Source organism: Argopecten irradians, chromosome 8, assembly GCF_041381155.1.
Source record: "Argopecten irradians isolate NY chromosome 8, Ai_NY, whole genome shotgun sequence".
NCBI lineage: Eukaryota > Metazoa > Mollusca > Bivalvia > Pectinida > Pectinidae > Argopecten > Argopecten irradians.
In genome coordinates this window covers 37,576,534-37,599,716 of record NC_091141.1, presented here as the reverse complement: position 1 = coordinate 37,599,716, position 23,183 = coordinate 37,576,534, and the positions used below count along the sequence as shown (strand labels likewise).

The 23,183-nt window shown below is 35.1% G+C and overlaps 1 protein-coding gene across 1 annotated transcript; it reads right to left on the bottom strand.

The window, feature by feature from the left end:
- Positions 1-11,371, bottom strand: LOC138330270 (fumarylacetoacetase-like). Its single transcript, XM_069277755.1, has 12 exons — positions 11,209-11,371; positions 9,704-9,814; positions 8,874-8,995; positions 7,395-7,444; positions 6,627-6,717; positions 5,391-5,488; positions 4,651-4,803; positions 4,024-4,230; positions 3,344-3,390; positions 2,662-2,763; positions 1,275-1,392; positions 1-1,048 (listed from the first exon to the last, which is right to left on the bottom strand). The coding sequence occupies exons 1-12, from the start codon at positions 11,293-11,295 to the stop codon at positions 972-974; spliced, it is 1,263 nt and encodes a 420-aa protein (XP_069133856.1). The 5' UTR covers positions 11,296-11,371; the 3' UTR covers positions 1-971.
- Positions 11,372-23,183: the final 11,812 nt, after the last annotated feature.

Sequence of the window (23,183 nt, the reverse complement as noted above, 5' to 3'; positions counted from 1 at the left end):
TGAGCATTAAAATTATTTATTCACCATGATAGTGGCACCTTACAATTTTCATCATACAATATCTTCGTTGATTCATCAACATATGAATGATGACTTTGTTGTGATAGGTATTAAAATAAAGCAAACACCCCTAATTGAAAACCAATTATGTAAGTTATATAGACAAACAACCTTTTGTATCATTAACCATTTACACTCATAACATTTACTATAATACAACAAAGACTCTTCTCCAATATTTTATGGAATGTTAGATGAACAACGCTGTAATTACAATGTGCATACATACACTGACTTCATTTACCATACAAAATGGTAGGCTTCGTACACACTCCATACATTACATGTACTTTGCATGAATTATTTTTCTGCTTAATATATAAACTGAAATTAATCTTAATACTGAAATTGTATTTAATATGGACTGGTTACATTTATGCACACACATTAATAATACTATAAAGAACTACACCAAATTACTGGTTTTAACCACTTTTAATACTGATTGAGAAATACCATACAGAAAGATATAGACACCAAAGTTAAGTTTAACCCATTTCCTGCTGCAACAACTCTGAAAGACCTATCTAAATATTTTTATTCTAACAAAAAGAAGTCTAAGCCGATTTTTTGAGTTTTCCTTAGTTACCAGATTTGAGTATGGTGACAGTTGCCTGTGTCCGAATACCAAACCTAACATCAAAATTAGAATTTCTAACAAAACAATTTTAAGACTGCATGATTTCTAGATAGGTGAAAACTCTTGTTATGTATCATCCTTCCACTAAATAAAGATGTTCATGATATGTATGACTTCAGCGAGATTGGTTTTTTGGTTAGTTTCTTTGGCAGAACAGCCGTCAGGTATGAACACATGACCTCCTCACTCAGTATAAACAATTTGATCAACACTCTTGTATCCCCCTACTAGCTAGATTAAGATTTCATCCTCCAATGGTCTGTGCCAATCATCACATATCAAGTGCTGGAAGGACTTTCCCTGTACATGTACCGAAGCCCACTCGAACCCCGTCATTTTCACACCATCCTGTAAAACAACCCAATCAAGATGAATAAGAATCATTTAAAAGTAGAGTTCAGATATCAACATTCAGAATTTTACTCAAAACTTCAAATTTTGTAAACAAATTCATTTTTGCGATTCATGATTGGTCCTCCTACCGTAATTTACAGTATGGTTTTGGATTCCAAATGAGATACAGATTTAGCAGAAAAAGAAAACAAATCATATTAATAGATAGTGTCCAATTTACCTGACATTACAACTTCATCTCCGTCCTGTAGGAACTTCCGTGTGAGGCCACCGCCTAAATCTATTGGCTTGGTGCCCTTCCAACACAGCTCCAACATGCTGCCAAAGGAGTCGGGTGTCTGAAACATATATCGTACATGGTCTGAAACATATACCGTACATGTACATAAAACACTAACAAAAAATACACAATGAAACAAAAACTTAATGACAATTTTAACTTTCAAAAGTCAATGAAAATATCATCACAACTCCAGGATACTGCCAAAGAAGTCAGGTGACTGGAATATGTCATACCATACATAAAACATAATGTACACATTTACACTTTGATAAAGACATCCCTAAAACAAACTATACATCCCTGTCTATAAGGGCCTCCGTATTATTCACAAGAAGTTGTTTGAATAAAGGAGTTTACGCACCTCGTGAATTATTATTTGAGGCGCACCGCGCTACCGGGACAAGACGTAAATAGACCCCTGTGATTGCATGTATGATCAAATTTCCCTCCATGAAGGCAAATATGGAACATCCTGACGTTTGAATAAAAAGTTTACTTAGGTTCGGGGTCCGATGGACCTAAAAACTAACAATACATAATGACACAAAAACTTAATGACAATTAACTTTCAAAAGTCAATGAAAAATATCATCACAACTCCAGGATACTGCCAAAGAAGTCAGGGTGATTGGAATATGGTCATACCATACATAAACATATTATGTAGCACATTACAACTTTGATAAAAACACACAGGACGTAATCGAACTTTTGCAAGTCAATAAGTATGTCTTTAGTTTTAAAATGTAAAATATATGTCTATAATTATATTTCGAACAATTATGCCCAGTTAATATAGACTTTTTAAAATAGATTGGTACTTGTTTCATGAAGCAGGAAGAAACTAATTCAGGACTAAAGTACAGTGATGTATGTTTTCATAGAGGTTTAGGAGTTGGAAGGTCAAGAGGTCAAGAACTTTTAACTAAAGTCAAAAGTTAAGGAAGTCGTGATGTGATGACTAATGTCAGAAAGTCATAGACTACATAAACCGATAACAAAGATCAGAAGGTTAGGAAATGATGACTAAGGTCTGGTCAGAAGATTGCTTACTGACAAACAGACAGTTCAGTAGGTCGAGAAGTGATATATTATGGAATAAAAAGGATGTATAAATGAGGTCAAAAGGTCATGAACCAATAACTACATGTGTATTATTAAAGTCGGAAGTTCATGATCATAAATAGATACAAATATTTCAGGTAAGGAGTTCAAGAACTGAAAACTTATTTAAGAAGATGCTTAAAGATAATGATAAGGTCAGGAAGAGTGAATTTATCAAACATTATATAGTTGGTTAAAAACAACCCATTTTATACATTACCTCTCCACTGATAGTTCCCGACGCCAGGAGATCCCCGGGGTTGGTGTTACACCCGGTCACTGTGTGGTGGACTAATTGTTGTTTCATTGTCCAGTACATATACTGCAATAAGATTGTTCTGTTAGTACATATACATGTAGTGCAATATTAGATCAATTGTTCTGAAAGTACATGTACTGCAATAAGATTAATTGTTCTTTCAGCACATATACTGCAATAAGATCAAGTGTTCTGCAATTAGATCAATAGTTCTGCAATAAGATTAATTGTTCTTTCAGCACATATACTGCAATAAGATCAAGTGTTCTGCAATTAGATCAATAGTTCTGTTAGTACATATACTATCAGATCAATTGTTCTGTTAGTACATATACTATCAGATCAATTGTTCTGTTAGTACATATACTATCAGATCAATTGTTCTGTTAGTACATATACTATCAGATCAATTGTTCTGTTAGTACATATACTATCAGATCAATTGTTCTGTTGCAGTGTAGTTTAATACATGAACTGGAATATTTATATAATTCATAACATCCACTTTCTGTTCTCTTGTTCAGTACTTATAAAGTAGTATCAAATACAGTTGAACCATACTATCCTACATATATCTTGACAGGTACTGATTCCTATTTGTCTCGTTTCCTAAATCACAGGAATTATGTATCAAATTAGTTACCTTGAAGTTACTCCTGCACAGTACATGTGGCTGACTGAGACCATCACCTGAAGAAGAAAGATTGACCAGTGAATGATTTGGAGCACCAACAGCTTAATACCTTATTTTGAGCCTATATTGTCCTATTACCTATAATAGCCGAAGTAATTAACAATATGACATGTTAAAAAGGTTAAAGATGCTCCACCGCCGACAGAGCATAAATGATATTCATCATTTGAACAATAATTGGTGTTTAATAGTGTATATATATGCCTAATTAACACAAAAAATAACAATTAACACAATTTATTTCACCTTTGGTGCATGCACAATCATTACTTCATTCCATATAGGATATAGTGCAAAGGATTTTTTTCGGGATGCAATTAATGATTTTTCATATTTTTAGCTTGAAGTAAAATCAGAAGCTCAAACTTTTCAATGGTGGTAATGGTGTAAAGTAAAAAAAACTAAATCGTCTGCTCCTGTTTTTGATAGTGAAAAATACCATTTGTCAGCGGTGTAGCATCTTTAAATATGCATGAAAACAATAATCTACTATCAGTACCTAGTAATTTTCCCAGAAAAATTAAATTATCCCCACCAAATTGATAAGCTACCCATGTCCTGTTTAAATAGGTTAATTAATGTTAAAGACAACATATATATATATACTACAATACATGTACCACACTCACACTTGAGCTTGACTTCCAGGTTGATATCGTAGCTGTACGGCTCCTCATGTTGCAGGTAAGGAAGAGGAGCAGGCGACTGGGCGGCATTTTGTACAGAAAATGGTTTTAGGGCGTCCATCGTCACCACCCAGGGGGAAATGGTAGTACCAAAGTTCTTCCCAAGGAAGGGGCCAAGTGGCACATATTCCCACTTCTGTATGTCTCGTGCTGTAATTAGAATAATAGTGCAAAGGACATATCAATGGAAGATGACCATTTTTTTTTTTTTACTAAACAGGATAATTTTTCAATTAGAAATTTAAATCACAGGAAGAAATTTAAATCACAGGAGAAAATCTTTCATATTCAAACATCTGTAATAGACATTGATTTTTTTCTAGTTCTGATAAGCAGTCTACCTGATATTAAGTAATATCTCCTTACCAATGAGCGATTTGAAAATTATAAAACAAAGTTTGAGCTTTCATTAGTTTTGGAGGCCTAATTTGTTCAAAACTGTCTCCTGGATATCAGAAGAAAGCTTCAAATACATTTTTATGGCCACATTCATGTGTTTGAAAGACGTATGTTGGTGTGCCAGTGCCAGTGAGTCACTTTATGATATGGTGACGTTGACTAACAACTTACCACTCCAGTCGTTCATCAGAACCATCCCAAAGATATGTTCCTCTGCATTGTCCATGGTGATTGGCTCTCCAAGTTTGTTAGGGGGACCAGTGAAGAAAGCCATCTCCAACTCAAAGTCAAGTAGTTTACACTTGGTGAAGGCAGGCGGTTTAGCTACAAAAAGTTAGCAATATAAACTTTTTAACTTAAGGTTCATTTTGTATTATCTCCTATTGACTGCCAGGGTCATTGAAAGAAAGGGGCTGTGGTGGCTGAGTGGATAAGACGTCCCAACACGTTATTATCATGGTGTGCAGTTTGGCAGGTAAAGACCACTGGTTGGTGGTTTTTCTCTGGTTACTCAAGCTTCCTTAACCTGTGATCATGATATGACTCATGATTAAATGACCTTGGCTATTAATATAGGACAAAAATTAAACAATCAAACAAAACTAAAAACATTTTAAGATATGCCAGTGGTAGGAGGTGAAGAAAAACTAGAATAACCAGAGAAAACCCACCTACTTATACATGTATATGGTCTCAGCACCTGGCAATTGCCTCGCATGGATTTTTATTTACAGCCGAGAAATGGAGATCTAGTGGTAACATATTGGAATACCTTATTAGTAAACAATTGAACTTGGTGCCTCCCCATCCTCCCATGTGTAATTGATATACATATATATACATGTATACAATATTATCAAAGTATATGTGTCACTTTGAAGTACAAACTACATGTTGTATATATAACTTACTGTCATCTGGGCGTGTCTGTCCATTTGGCCGTCTGATGTCCGTACCGGATACAACAACTGACGAGGCGCGGCCATGGTAACCAACAGGTAAATGTGTCCTGAGTATAAAGCAACAGTAGAATTGGGATTTTCTATTGCAATGACAATAAAATGATATATTATCAGATTTATCACAGTGAATTGTTAATTTGCTATGATACATTTCCCACTTTTAGTACATTAGTATCATGACCTTAGACACCTCAATCAGGTTTTGAGAAGAAGCTTAATTGACATAAGACAACATTTACATATAGATGACCATTAATTTGATCAACTGACACGAGTGATATGTTTACTTTTATAGACTGTCACAGGTGGGTATTGGAAGGTTAAAACGATACGATACATATTGACAATACATTGAACAATACACGATACATATGACGATACTGTGGACCCCTTTTTCCAATTCAATTGACCATGTGTTTTGAATATTGTGAAAATAAAAGACAATTTTGATAAAACATTCTATAACCAGGAAAAAAATTACAAACATTTTAGCGGTTTATCATCTGTGTTAGTTAATTTCAATTCATATTCTTAAGTATTCTTTTGATTGAATGCTGTTACTTGAACTATGTTTTAGAATAAATTTTGTTTGGAAGTTCCTGTCTATATAACGAAAACAGCTAGTAGGGCGAGTTGTTAAAACGATACAGTGATATACAGCAAGTTTGCATATCGATATTCGATACACTGCTGAAAACCAATACATATCGGTATATCGATATATTGATCCGCCCTAAAGGTCACAGATCAGACGAATGTAAGCAAACTCATATAAAGAAACATACATAACTATAGATGATTATTAATAATAGGTCTGAACCCTTTATTTTTGTGAAGAAAGTTGCTAGTTAGGAAATGAAATTCACCGGCTCTTTCGTGGGAAACAACATCATAGTTATAATGTATCCCCATCATTGGAAATATTTCTTCACTATACATAAAGGATTTAAGATGACAACAGGGGAGATAATCATTATACCATTTCAAAGCATCCCAATACAATCCAAGAATTGAGGATTCATCTGTACACAAACAGTGAACTGCTATGGTTATTTTAAAATTTAAAATTAAATTCTTCTTGTCTAGTGTTTTTTTTCTCAGAAACAGCTCCTTTTACAAGACTTCTATCTTTAAAAAAAGACTTCTATCTGTCATCCTACACATAAAAATACTGAAAATCCTCACCAGTTTGGCATAAGAGCGTTCTCTGGTCCTCGGAACATACAACCCACATTGTACGCATGGTTTTTGGAAGAGTAAAAGTCTGTGTAGTCGCCTGTAAAGGAACAATGTATAATTTATTGTATATACCGTATTCGACCCAATAAGCGTCATGTCCCTATAAGCGCCCCTACCCCTTTTTGAGGCCTCAATTTCGATTGCCCATGCATAATTAAGGACCAAAATTACATAAAACGGTTTAGATTTGCAATAATTTCGACTTATTAGCACCTTTTCAATTTCATCAATTTTTAAGCGCCCTAGTCGCTTATTGGGTCGAATACGGTACACTGTATTCGTTAGGGGGGGGGAGGTTAATAAATTACTAAAATTAAGTTGCCTCTGACCTCCATATTGACCTTGTGATGTTAGCTACAGCATTACACCACTTGAAGACAATTTTATCTTAGATGATAACACTTTGATATGTTATTTGACTTGGGACTTTATAACTACAGTACCTTATTTGCTGTAATTAGCACCCCCACAGTGCCCTCCCCTCCTGCGGAGAAATTATATATAAGGTATGATGTTTTGCAACTTTAATTGTGATACATGTACTTCTAAAATTGTTGTATCTCATAACACATGAACATGGGAGTCCTTTACATGGGAATAACAACATAATCAATGTGACTGAAAGGAGAGAAAGCATATTTTAGTTCCCCTTTTATAATTTTAAAAGCGACCTGGGTCCTAATTAAAGTACATTGTATAAGATAAGATAAGTACCTATTTTAGCTGGAAGATGCATCTGAGCTGAGTGCTGTGGTACAAAAGCTCTGCAATTAAAAACAAATAATTCAAAGGTATAACAATGTAATTTGAAATTACAAATACATGTATCATCTAATATCAAACGTGAAAAGGATGTTGCAGACATGGCGAAATTTGCCGGTCCGACGGACATGTCCAGTAAAATTTGACTCGGACCGCCTATTTTAAAATCCGGTCCGGACTGACCGTCCGGCAATTATTGAGTACTGGAAGTCGGTAAAAATGGCATCTCTGAAGTATTACGCAGGTACCAAACCTGTCAAAAGCGTAAACTGCATAAGATAATCATGAAAACAGGTGCCTGCAAACTTATAGCAGGAAGTTATCTTTACTTAAAAAATTCACTCTAATGTTTGGTCCGGCAAAATCTTGATCGGTCCGGGTTACTCATAGTCCTTGCCGGTCCAAATGTCGCACCATTTTTTTTTTCAACTTTTTCGATGTCTGATGTTGTGTTGTGATATATTTGATATCTAAAAATTGCATCAATAGGTAAAAGGACACTATGTTATGGCAATTAAATAAACCTATACCATAAACAGCTACTTACTGCTGTTGTTTGATTCTGAATGTTAAAAAGACGTTCAAATTTGTTTTCATCACATGAAGACTAGAACCAGATTTAAATATATGTAACAAACCTAAATCATAACCTAAAGAATGTAGGGATTTAGCATTTTATGACATTTGTGCATGATTTACTCCAAACCAATGACGAAGTAAATTTTGTGTATTTTTGTGTGCATTTAAAAAATGGCAAAAATTAATCATCACAAAAACATACTTAGCACAGTATCGAGCCTTATTATGACTCACAAAGTTAAATTCATGCAAAAAAGGTGTCATACATGTACCATACATGAAAATACAAAATTCAGTCATCAAAATAATAAGTTGGTTTAAAGTGAGTATCAATAATCAATATGTAAAACAACTACTACTAGAAACCTTTATTATTATGGTCATGGTTGAGGGTATTTGATTGATTGGAGCTAACAGTGATGATATATATACATGTTGATAAATATACATGTATATAATTAAAGATGCTCCACCCACGACAGAGCATAAATGAAATTCATCACTTAAACAAGAATTGGTGTTTAATCATGTATATTTACGTTTAGTTAACACAAAAAATAATATAAAATAATTTATTTTGGCTTTGATGCATGTGTAATCAGTACTTCGATCATTCCATGTAGGATATAGTGCCACAGATTTTTTTCGGGATGCAATCAATTGTTTTTTATATATTAAGGTGGTAATGGTGTAAAGTAAGTAATTTTTGCAACCGAAGAAAAATACTAAATCGTCTGCTTCTGTTTTTGATAGTGAAAAAATGCCATTTGTCAGCGATGGAGCATCTTTAACCTATTATAATGTACCACAACACTTCATTACCCATGAGTAACTTTACATTTCCCATCATACCTTTCCCTTAGACTACTGTTGTCCCTAAGGATAGGTTCATCTGCTGACAACAACTTCTGTAAGGTAGTTCTAGCTTCCTTCCATGCTGCACGACCTAGGCTCATAAAAGTATTTAACGTTGTCTGAAAGAGAAGATAAACAAATATCAACAAAAAAGATAAACAGTTAATTTCTTAAATTAATGCTTTAGTTATTCCAGAAAAAAAAAGTTTCTGTACATATATCAATATACAGTTGTTTCATGCCTTTTCAGTCAACAGTCAAAACTCTTTCTCGAGGTGTTGGAAGTTTATAGGGTTGTTCCCAACACCGAGGAAAGAGTTTTGACTGTTGACTGAAAAGGCATAAAACAACTGTTTTGTTACCTGAACCGTAATCTTAAACTTATCACTGAGCATCTGGTGAGATAGACTTTCGCTGAAAGAATACTGGTATTTGACGTCAACAATAAACGCATGCAAACGTTCCACTCTGGTCAATAGTCAAACTATTGACCGGTCAATAGGCGAAATTATTTCATTTACATTTATACAGAGAGTCAGGAAACAATAGTTGTTATTGTACAAGTTATAAATTGGCTCTAATTGTGATAAATTTAGTGCTCTGATCCTAAAATTGTGCAATCAATCAATGAAGATTATAGATATTAAAATCATCTCTGAAAAAATAAAGATAGTGTAACATTGATTTCTAAGAGATGCTTCATTTTAATCAATCAAGAGCACAAAAAGTACTAACTAAATATAAAAATACAATTGAAATATGTACACATATACATTTCATTATTTCCTACAACTTATAAATCAAGATCATGATAACAAATGATTTACCTCATCAAAGACAGATTGTTGATTCCGAAGTACAGGGCCATCAAACAGGTTCTTCACAACACTGAGGTCTAAAATTTGATCGCCTATGGCAACGCCAATCCTTGGTGTTGGCTGAAAGAAACAAAAAGCTCAAAAAGTAATTGACTTGAGAGTTTGGTTTTGTTTCATGATCACACATATTTATATTATATCATGGCCATACAGAAGCCATATTTTGGTCATACAGATACATGTATTTATGTGAAACAGAAGGAGAAAATGTAGTGGCCAGACCAGGACTCAAACTTGGGACCTCTGAATACTAGTCGCATGCTCTACCGATTAAGTTACATTAATTGTGACTGATGTTCAAGTCAGTCCAGCCTTACACAGTACTACACAGGTATGAGAATGAAATCAAATTTTAATGTCAGTCAGGTATTCTGTCTCTTTCACTGAGAAACTGTTTACAGTCACAGCTCTTTGTCAAACATCTTAATTAGCATGTAGCATAAAGATTTTAAGCATTTTAACTCCTATGTGACCTGGAACTTCATGAAAGGTCATTTATTTTAACAAACATGATAGCCCTATGTGCCTGCATGTCAAAGACCCAATATCATCCTAGATATTGACAAAAATTTGTTTAAAGATTTTAGCTTATTTTACCTCTGTGACGTTGAATGACAGTCAAGGTCTTAATTTGTACAGATTTGGTAACCCTTACAAAGTGATTTATACAGAATAATCATCCCAACATTCCTATACAGACCCAATATCAGGTCTTTATTGGCTTCTTATAGCTATTGACAAAAAGTTGTTTAACAATTTGTGCCTTTTTGACCTCTGTAACATTGAATTAAGGTCAAGGTCATTCATTTGAACAAACTTAATATTAGTAGCTACATATATATATACATATATTCTAGCATGCTACAACCAATGTATACATGCACGTACATGCCCAATATATCACTACCCTCTGTCTTTACTTTTGGTTATTAAGAAGAGTATTGAAATAAGAATTTACAATCGACGGACGGTGCACAACACACACACACTTCGGGAGATGATTTGAAAACTGAAACCAATTTAACACACTCTATATTTCAAAATATCCATATACCAGTATACTACATAAATATATCTTTTATATTATATACAGTGATTTTTTAAAATATATATTTATGTTAGGTCCTATATATTATTGACAGAAAATCTACTGTGCGTCCACATACATTTGCATGTGTAACACGTGCACATGCATTTAGTGTATCATCAAGATGCAGACTCGATGTGTATGTTAAACGATAAAACACGTGACAAGCAATATCTTCACATTGTTTTACTATTATGAAAATTGTGCTGGCTTTTGCCATCGAAATAATTACAAAAAGGAAAATAAATGAATGCCATAACGGTAAACTTATGCTGTTCATTGATTGGTCAATTTTGTGGGGTTGGAGGACACACCTCCACGTCTCCTAACAGTTCGTATTTTTGATTATCACGCGTGTCGTACTTACATTAGACTGTGTAGAAAATATTCCATATGGAAGATTCTGTATGGGGAAATCGCTGTCAGGGCTAACGGATATAAAAGACATCGTCATTTGGTTGAACACGTATGGGAACACCGTGACCTGATGGAAAAAGCTTGCCGGGATGATTGATCAAGTTCAACGAAACGCTTATTCAACGCGTACGTAATTCTTGACAATTAAGCGTCTTGTTGATCGTGGCTTTCTAGATCCTTGAACGGCGTGTTGATTAGCGCTTCTATTATGATTTACCAGAGTTGCCTCTCTTTGACTAGAATAAAAACACATGATTATAGAAGACGCATTTCAAGTAAGCGTCAATTACAAGAATTAAGTCAGATTTTTTTTTTACTGACATTCATGTTGCAGTATCATTTGTCGAGTAGGCCCTAATGAATGGTACATAATGTACAATGTATGTGGGTCATTAAAAATAAGAAAAAAACTTCACGTAGACACCAAGTTGGCTCATAAGTAGAAAACTGAATGCTGAATTGAAGTGAATTATAGCTCATAAGTGTCTATTTCCTTTTTGCTGTTTGACGACTATATTGGCCTATAGCTACATGCAGCGGTCGTGCTCTTTCGTGTTTATTGTTATACATGCTTCAGTTTATAATTTTTAGCATTAAACTTGATCTGTCAATCATTATATCACCATTGTTGAATGGTATTAGAATATTAGCAATCAAGAGCACAGGGATCTGTGAATTAGTTTCAGATTATATAATCATAGACCCAACAGACACAGGGATCTGAGAATTAGTTACAGATTATATAATCATAGACCCAACAGACACAGGGATATGAGAATTAGTTACAGATTATATAATCATAGACCCGCCAGACACAGGGATCTGAGAATTAGTTACAGATTATATAATCATAGACCCAACAGACACAGGGATCTGAGAATTAGTTACAGATTATATAATCATAGACCCAACAGACACAGGGATATGAGAATTAGTTACAGATTATATAATCATAGACCCGCCAGACACAGGGATCTGAGAATTAGTTACAGATTATATAATCATAGACCCAACAGACACAGGGATCTGAGAATTAGTTACAGATTATATAATCATAGACCCAACAGACACAGGGATCTGAGAATTAGTTACAGATTATATAATCATAGACCCGCCAGACACAGGGATCTGAGAATTAGTTACAGATTATATAATCATAGACCCAACAGACACAGGGATCTGAGAATTAGTTACAGATTATATAATCATAGACCCAACAGACACAGGGATCTGAGAATTAGTTACAGATTATATAATCATAGACCCAACAGACACAGGGATCTGAGAATTAGTTACAGATTATATAATCATAGACCCAACAGACACAGGGATCTGAGAATTAGTTACAGATTATATAATCATAGACCCAACAGACACAGGGATCTGAGAATTAGTTACAGATTATATAATCATAGACCCACCAGACACAGGGATCTGAGAATTAGTTACAGATTATATAATCATAGACCCAAACAGAGTGCCCTAAGGCTATTTTTAGACGTTTTAGAGGTCGAGATCAAAAACGATAAAAATCATACTTTACGTGGTACTGTATACTAGAAGGGTGGCAAGAGTTAAACTTTTGGTGGCTTTAAAACCACATTTCTAGCACATCTTCATGAAAATGGTTACTACCGTTGGTAAGAGTGATAATTTTCCTTTTAAAATCATCCTACACTTCTATAGAAAGTGCATTAAGACGATTTAAGCCCCATTCTGACAAACATTACTCTAGATTCTTGACAATCATCTAATTAAAATTCAAAGTGTCTGTATGGCCGATATAATATGCATGAGTGAGGCCTCCGCTGCAATCTCCATAGTTGTATATATGTTAATTTGAATAGTAACGGAACGGCGAAATACGTGCTCAAGAGAATTTAAATCGCTATAAATATTTATGAAAATCTGTCATGAACAGAACTGGCCCCAAAACACCGCCTTGAAGAACACCGCGCTAATGCCAAACAGGCATCCAAGAAGAGGTACGTCTCCATTTGACCTAAACTTCTACACCATCCTCGATAATCCTGGCGTTGCTATTCCACCCCTAAACTGTGTGATACACTTTTTAGTGTTGAACTTGATCACTCTGTCAATCATTATACAACCAATGTTGAATGACATTACAAAAATGTTAATTCTCAAGAGAATTTTCATGGCTATAAATATTTATGAAAATCTATAAAATGTGCTCCAGAGTACAGATTCCGGCCAGATTATTTATTTATGTCATGAAGAGAACTGGCCCAAAACATCACCTTGAAGAACACCGCGACAAGACACACACACACAGACATCTAAGAAGAGGTATCTCCGTTGATCATTACTGTTACCATACACAGGTAAACTTCTATCCAATCATCGATACTCTAAAAGAATTGCTATTCCACCCCTATACTATGTCAGAATAACACCGAGGGCATTCCAAGAGAACAAAACCTAACCAATCACAGGCTTACAAAGAATACAAAGAGCGATATTAAACTTTAAAGCCATGCAGTATATGTACGTGTATAGTTCCGATTCTTCTGATGTTTACATTAAAGTACCAAACTATATGTTTCACTGTTGTCGCACACATAACCTTCAGTGTTTATATGACATAGCCATTGGGTGGATATTACAACATTATGATTTTCTTTGTAAATTTTGGGCATTAATTTGGCTAGAGCTATAATTGATGAATCTTTAGTTATTTTGATAAATTTATTTCTTCTGTTTCTAGGCCCCTTACTGTATATAAAAGTCATTTTTAGAACATTTTTTCCGCTTATTATAATCAGATTCCTAATCAACTTCAGTTACAATAAATACTTAAGAGCTCATTATCATTCCTAGTCCGCTAAACCTGCCTATATTATTAGGCTTTTTTAATTTTAATTTTTTTTTTGCCTAATATATAGTCTATATATTAGGCAAAAAAAAAATTAAAATTAAAAAAGCCTAATAATATAGGCAGGTTTAGCGGACTATATCATTCCATCTGCTTATTCTCTGTAAAAAGTCATCATTAGAGCTTCCTCTTCGAGATCTTAAACTTTGTTGAGATTGCACGAGATTAATGTTTGTGAAGATGGTGCTCGGTATTATAGAGTCTTCTATCATTTATCCTTACATGTATATATCCATTCAGAGGAACCAATTTACTTCTGATGTTTCCATTATCTCTGGTACTCGTCTGCAGCAATACATCACCACACCCTTCCCCTCCCGTACAGAGCTTGAAAACGATGACAGTACTAGATTGTGATGTTGATGAGGAGTTTTTGGATTTTAATTGTTTTCCTTGCTCTAATTCTCACTTTTTAAACAGTTTCCCGTTTCACTGCTATAGTTCTTCTCTCCACTTTCTTTACTGCACTTTTGTCTCGTTGCATCGATGTTAGATGTAGTTTTTCTTAACTAAGTTTATAGTTGAAACATATGGGATTTATTTCAAGTTTGTTCTCTTTCATTTAGTTTTGACCATTATGGTGGTTGAGTACGGCCATCTCGTGTTGTTGTGTTGTCGCCTAGTTGAGTTGTCGCCTTGTCGAGTTGTCGCGGTCTCACACTGCGACAACCCGAGATTTAACAGTTAAAATGTCGACTTGTCGCGTTTTCGAACCGCGACAAGTCGACAACACGACAAGACGACAAGTCGACAACACGACAAGTCGACATTTCAAGCACGCTATTTAGCGCGTACAGAATCTCGTGTTGTCGTGGTAAAATGTCGACTTGTCGTGTTGTCGAGTTGTCGACTTGTCGTGTTGTCCGTCGTGTTGTCGACTTGTCGTGTTGTCGAGTTGTCGACTTGTCGCCTTCCTGTTACACATGCGCAAACAATGGATAACACTCGCCATATTGGATTGCTAATGAAAATAATTGTGTGCATGTGTTTGTAGCTAGATGAAGATATTTGATAGCAATTTCTTTACCGAGAGTTGTCAAAGTATTTTTCTCTGAACTATGAATTTCAATAATTTGTTTATTACATGATAATCGTGTAATAATGGTCTGGTCACGCCGTCTGATTAGTACGCAGTCATTTTAAGGTCACTCGAACCGCTAAGGCCTAATAGTTCGAAGGCCCGTTAATCCGAAAATTAGAAAATATTGCAATTTTATGGTGGCATATTTCTGCCATCGAGTTGCCGACATCATATCGGAAGATGTCGACATAAACAGAAGAATATGTCGACTTACCACATGAACCTGCCCACATAATGATTCCAAGATAATTATGTAGAAAGTCGGTAACTCGGCGATTAATCGTGTTTATGCTCGGGTGTGACACCGACTTGTCAGTTATCGATGTCGACATCTAAACTTAAAGATGTCGACATCTGGTCTTGAAAGTAGAATTCAAAGGCCACCCTTTCATAGCACAGGGACCTGGCACGAAATTTTTTTAACCAATAGTATATATATGTATATTATAGTATACTATAATATACATATATATACTATTGGTTAAAAAAATTTCGTGCCAGGTCCCTGTGTTTCATAGGGCACTGTGTATATGCAGCAAGGCACCATACAGCAGAGTTCGACGTTGATTTTGTTAATTCAGAAAAGTTTTTATTTATTTGATTTCAAAATTAAAAATTGTGATCCTGCACATCCCGGCCATGCAGCTGTAGCCTGCGTATATGTACACATTGTAACTGTTAGTCCGAGCTGAGGAAGTTAGAGTGCAAAAGGACTCTGCTTTGTACAACGAATTTCCATCCTCTTGGCCATAATCATTTATTAATATATATAACCGTGGGTTGAAAATTCGTTTAAAAGCTGTGTGTGTGTATTGTAGATTAGCATTCGTACAAAGTCCATGTGGTACATACCGTACTATACTATATTACAGTGATTTTTTCAAGATTTCATTTTTTTTTACAAATCACGAAAAATACCAGCCGTTACGTAATTTAAAAGCCAAAAAGGTCACAATACAGATACACAATACCCATTTGGAAACCAGCTTTACTTGTTAGCTTGCCCTGTCCATATATATACATAAATATTTACATCCCTCGATACACTTAAATAAAGGCACAACGATTTTTTGTTACGGTCTTAATGGCCAGATTCAATCTTTGGGCTACAAAACCTCCCGCGGGACGCGGTTTTAGCTCCAAACTCGGGATTTATCTGCATCTATTTTTTGTAGTAAAAACGTAGTAAAAAAAGTCACGTGCTTATACCTCATTCATGCCATTGGCCGGAATATACAATTGTGTTATGGGTAACTAGTGATCACATGATTGTGTGTTTACTTCCAAATATGGTGATAGTTTGCTTGCCATTTCTTCGGAGAAATTGATTTATTTGAAAATATTTAGACTCCAAAATGTTATTAATATTGCATGCATATCATTTTGACTTGCACATATGTATTATTTTACTATAAATAATGAACTGAAATGAGTTATAAAACTGTCATTTCCACGTTTTGTAAATAAATGATATAATGCGAATTGACCAATTCAATAGGTCTAAACGTCTAATCTAAGATCAGCGAAGATCGGCTACTCCCGGCTAAATTCGTAGAATTCTAAATTTATATTTATATATATTATTACCTGCTTTAGGGTTCAGAACATATACATATAACACAGAGAAAATAAGATCTTCTTCAAAAGGCCTAATTATGTATAAATACCAGGTCAGAGAAATCACTCTATTTGGAAGTAAACACACACTCATGTTATCACTAGTTACCCATAATACAATTCCATATTTATTTCGGCCAATGGCATGAATGAGGTAAAATCACGTGACTTGTTTTACTACGTTTGACTACAAAGAACGCGTGTTTTGTACCATTATTGGGAAAATCCCCCACGGATCGTGATTTCATTTCCACCATTTGAAACAGAATGCTTAGAGTAGACTTTGATTGTGAAACATTGATAAATTGAAGATTACATGTTGTGCCATGGCAGATGTCAAAGTTCATGTATATATACTCGACAATTACTTGAAACATCATCTAATTCATTTGTGTTGAAATTATAATTAATGTTGACCAGGAAATGTACCAGGCTAAATTTGGTTGAATAATGCATGGGAAGTGAATTAATCTGAACTTTTCCACTTTGTGGAAAATCCTTCAAAACGGATTTATCTCCCTTGATTAAAATGACAAACCATGTACCTTTGCTGATATATTTTTTTTTTCATTTTTTTTTTCAAATTCAATAATGAATGCAGATCAAATATATTAATCAAATATGTGTATAAATTTAATTTGAAACATGTTTGTTTTGCTGAAAATTTGCAAAAAAATGATATCAATACAAAATATTCATGATTGTTATTTGATTGTTGTTGTTTGTACTTGCTGTAAAATGAGAAAAACCGTGTTGTGGAGAAGAAGTTTGTTAAAATTTGAATTGTTTACAAATGGATGAGAGTTGAGAATGAGCAGAAGGCAATAAGGATATATAAGTCTAACAGTCACCTAAATTCCGATATGCACAGTTATAAATAATGTTTTGCTTTTAAACAAACAAATAAATATGTCTCAGCCCTGTGACTTGGCACATAGGTCAAGATCATTGATTTGAACAAACTTTGTATCCCTTCATCCCAGCATGCTATGGCCCAATAACATGTCCATGTATGAGGTTCTTGGTTATTAAGAAGATTGTAAATTGTTTACCACAGACACTGGATGATGCCGACCAAAAGACAATTGCAATAGGTCACTCAGGAGGAGATTACACACAACCACAACACAACCATAATACTTTATATACTTTTTCTCATAAATCATTACATATAATCCTTGTACACATCCATATCAATGGCGACGCTAACAGGAAATTAATGAATATGCAAAATGGCGTGCGAGCGTCGAAGAGTCGATATTTTGGTGTTTGGAGGTCCGGGGTCTCTCCCGGAAAAAAATATTACGATTTAGAATGGCTGAGATAATTTTTACGATGTATTTTGATGATTTTGCGAACGCCGAATGCGCGAGATATTGGTGTTTTGAGGGTCCGGGGATCTCCCCCGGAATAAATTACGATTTTGATGATTTTGCGAGCGCCGAATGCGCGAGACTTTGGTGTTCTGGGGGTCCGGGGGTCTCCCCCCCGCGAAAAATATTACGATTTGGAATGGCCAAGATGAGTTTTACGGTGTATTTTGAGGATTTTAATGCGTTCTTAACGTGGTAATTTTTCGATTTACATTTACCTGCATTTAGAAATTATAATTGTGAATGTCGTCATATCATTATGCAACCCTGCTCGATCTCAACATACGACTTCACACCATCAGCACATTGTTGTTTAACTAAAAAAAAATGAATTGATTTAATTGTCTTGCTTAGACATATAAACAATTTAATATTTTAAGAAACATTTTTGAAATAGTAGAATCCCTTGATGGACATTTTTAGTCTAGTTCATGTGTATTGAATTTTTATTATTAAAGGTTTGAACATTACGTGCTTGAACTTTTAGGAAATGCGCCGCAAAGCGGCAAAATTTTCTAAAATGAAGTACAAAAAATGTGCAGGAGGACCCTTTCCTTCCTACGCCCCTGCAGTTGCACATTTACAAAAAAGTTTAATGAACTTGGTACCCACTACTGACCTGATGGTGAAATCACCAGATGGATCTTTTTCTATTTCCTCTAATTTTTTACCTTTTCCTTTCCTGTTTCGCTGGATAACAGAATGAAAATGAAGTCTATATAGCAGGTGAATAAAAAAACACATAGCCACCAGTAGCACATGTTTTTTAGCTAGATTGTAACCAGAGTTTCGGATAAGCAAGAAAAAATACATATATTGGCCCATATATTGTGCCTATCAGGCCCATGAAATCAGCCAGTGATGATATCCATTTAACCTTTTAATATATGAAGAGTATTTGATTCCATTACATCTGTTTCCTATGAAAATTGAGCAAATAATGCTCATAAATGTGTTTCCCTATATAAACTATGGTAAAGACCCTATCCCCTGGGGAAAATTCCCGAGACCCCAGGGCCATGAAATTCACAATATTGGTAGTGGGCCTTGAGACCTTTCAATCTATGAAGAAACAAAATTATACATTTTCGTACGGAACCTACCGAAGCATAATGAGTTAGGTCCTAGGTCCCAATTTACCGGGCGGGAAGCATAAGCCCGTGTTTCATAGTATATGTGTACAGTACATACATGTATGTATTAGATTCCCAAAAAGCTAAGTGGGCTATGCGGAAACTTATAACTATTTGTTTGGAAATAATATGGAAAATAAACTATGATATGATAGTATTGCTAACAATTTCAAATGGTGGAAATGAAACCACGATCCGCGGAGGATTTCCCCCATAATGGAACAAAGCACGCGTTCTTTGTAGTAAAACGTAGTAAAACAAGTCACGTGATTATACCTCATTCATGCCATTGGCCGAAATAAGTATGGAATTGTTTTAGTGGGTAACTAGTGATCACATGAGTGTGTGTTTACTTCCAAAATAGAGTGATTTCTCTGACCTGGTATTTATACATAATTTGGCCTTATTTTCTCTGTGTTATATGTATATGTTCTGAACCCTAAAGCAGGTAATAAAATATATAAATATAAATTTAGAATTCTACGATTTTAGCCGGGAGTAGCCGATCTTCGCTGATTCTAGATTTGGCGGTTAGACCTATTGAATGGGTCAATTCGTATTATATCATTTATATATAAAACGTGGAAATGGAAGTTTTATAACTGATTTCAGTTCATTATTTTTAGTAACACAGTGCATATGTGCAAGTCAAAATGATATGCATGCAATATTAAAGACATTTTGGAGTCTAAATATTTTCAAATAAATCAATTTCTCCGAAGAAATGGCAAGCAAACTATCACCATATTTGGAAGTAAACACAAAATCACGTGATCGCTAGTTACCCATAACACAATTGTATATTCCGGCCAATGGCATGAATGAGGTATAAGCACGTGACTTTTTTTTACTACATTTGACTACAAAGAACGCATGTTTTTACTACGAAAAATAGATGCAGATGTATCGCGAGTTGGGAGTTTGAAACCGCGTCCCTGGAGGATTTTTAGCCCAAAGGTTGAATCTGAACATTAAGACCGTAACAAAAATTCGTTGTGCCTTTATATAAGTGCATCGAGGGATGTAAATATTTATGTATATATACATTTTATTGTATTTGGACAGGCCAAGCTAACAAGTATAGCTTGTTTCCCAATGTGTATTGTGTACCTGTACTGTGACCTTTATGGCTTTTAAATTACGTAACTGGTATTTTTCGGGATTCACAAGAAAATACAACATAAAAAATCTTTTTTTATTTTATTTTTTTTATTTTTTTTTCATTCATTCTTTTAATATAGTATATTACGGTATGTACTACATGGACTTGGTACGAATGCCAATCAACAAAACACACACACAGCTTTGAAACGAATTTTCAACCCACGGTTATATATATTAATATTTACAGTCAGTGGTGAATTGATAGTATAAACCCCGTTGATTTCAACCAAAGGCTACTCAACTTTATTTCTCGATAGATTGAGTATGTCACGCGCAATTTGGAGCCGTGCGGATGAATTTATGATGGTCCAAATCAGAAACTTTTGGTGTTTTCAGTACCGAACGTACGTTCGATGAACATGTACATGTATCAAAATAGGTTTTAACACATATACATGTACGTGTGTAAATACTGTAGAAAAAAATGTAGAAAAGCTACATTGTTTATGTTACTACCGTACCTCTTTGAGCAATGCTTCCGTGAGTATTATAAATAAACACTGTTGTACAATGTACACTTTTGCACATTCCGATGACGTCGCAATGTTTACATGTTGTGTGTCGGTGCAATGAGTCTGTGTTTTTTCGCTACAACATGTAGATCTACATCCTATTTGTATTTTTAACATCTTTGGTTGTACGCAAATGGATAAAATATGTTAGGACAACATCAGTCTTTGAGTTGCATAAGTTTAACCAAAACGACCTAGCACGATAATGCATTTTTGTTCGCCTCTGGGGACAGACAAGTCCTGTACGTAAGGCTATCTACTGTGAATCGGCGAGAGTAGGCCTTACATACACAATGTACGTTTGGGTGTTTCGAAATATGAATGAAACGGAATCCTACAATTGTAGCTTTACAATACTTGTAATAGATATCTCTAATATTTATTGAAGTGTTTGAAACAACAATATAAATATAAGCTAATATTTTGAGAGCGGTAAACGTTTACAGTAGTGGGGCCTACCTCTGTTTGTACATGTTCCTCGAAACGACGTCCGATACATTTGAAAATCTCCAAAATCCGGAAATAATGACATGGAACTATGTAAACATCCGTGTATTTCAAGTAATTTCAAACGTGAACTGATTAAGTAGAACTCAAGTGATCACAAAATTGAAAAAACTCTCTGTTTGTCACACCTCCTTGACACAGGCGTTTTTGAATCGGACGCCGCGTCACAACTACGTTAAATATCCTGCCACGTTATGAATTATGTAAGCGTGTGTAATCATACGAAGTAAAAGATTAAAACCAAAGTGCTTTGCACCACGGTGTTTTTAACAACAGATAAATAAAACGATTTATAGTTTCATACCGGGAAAACCCCATATATATGCTTCATCAGACGGAACTCATTTTATATGTATGTTTCATTGATAAATTGGCGGGAATTTCCGCAACTTCGAGTGGCTGTTCCAAATGCCTGTCGGAACCAAACGATATAATTCAATTTTAGTCTTATAAATGCCATAAACACTAATAAGGGTAAATTTTGAGCTATGAAAATAATAGTTAAGACTGTAAATATAAGGATTAAAGTCTCTTTCTGGTGGTTCTATCGAAGGATAAAGTTGAGTAGGGTATCGATATTTGTTTCATGGACCGCTTCGCGGCCCATTCCAAATATCGATACCCTACTCAACTTTATCCTTCGATAGAACCACCAGAAAAGAGACTTTAATCCTTAAATAATTCGTTGTACACTTCCTTGGCACGGGCTAACAGCTACGTACACGCAGACTACAGTTTCATGGCCGGGATGTGCAGGATCACATTTTTTTTATTTTGAAATCAAATAAATAAAAACTTGAATTAACAAAATCAACGTCGATCTCTGCTGTATGGCTTTTGCTGCATATACACAGTGGTCTATGAAAGGGTGGCCTTTGATTTCCACATTCAAGACCAGATGTCGACATCTTTTAGTTTAGATGTCGACATCAATAACTGACAAGTCGGTGTCACACCCGAGCATAAACACATTAATCGCCGAGTTACCGACTGTCTACATAAATAGCTTGGAATCATTATGTGGGCATGTACATGTGGTAAGTCGACATATTCTTCTGTTTATGTCGACATCTTCCGATATGATGTCGACTTAATGCCTTAACGATGTCGACATTATTAAGTCGTAAGTCGGCAAATCGATGGCAGACATATGCCACCATAATATATGGTACAAGCACTGACTTCAGTTTCCTATATTCAAAGATAGTGGCTATTTCATATGATTTGCGCATGTGTAACAGGAAGGCGACAAGTCGACAACTCGACAACATGACAAGTCGACAACACGACAAGTCGACATTTTACCGCGACAACACGAGATTCTGTACTCGCTAATTAGCGTGTTTGAAATGTCGACTTGTCGTGTTGTCGACTTGTCGTCTTGTCGTGTTGTCGACTTGTCGCGGTTCGAAAACGCGACAAGTCAACATTTTAACTGTTAAATCTCGGGTTGTCGCAGTGTGAGACCGCGACAACTCGACAAGGCGACAACACGACAAGGCGACAACACAACAACACGAGATGGCCGTAATCAGCCACCATAGACCATGGAAGTTTGGAAAACCAATAGATTTATAATTCTCGTCTACGTTGTCCGTTTGCTTCCTTACAATCTCTCTTCACAGCGGCAGTAGCGTTTCGG

Excerpts from the sequence above, each read along its gene's own strand:
- LOC138330270 (XM_069277755.1), bottom strand. The coding sequence starts at position 11,295 with ATGACGATGTCTTTTATATCCGTTAGCCCTGACAGCGATTTCCCCATA. Across the intron at positions 5,489-6,626 it reads AACGCTCTTATGCCAAACTG|GACACATTTACCTGTTGGTT; the intron begins GTGAGGATTTTC and ends CTTTATACTCAG. Across the intron at positions 3,391-4,023 it reads CCTGGAAGTCAAGCTCAAGT|GTGATGGTCTCAGTCAGCCA; the intron begins GTGAGTGTGGTA and ends TTTCTTCTTCAG.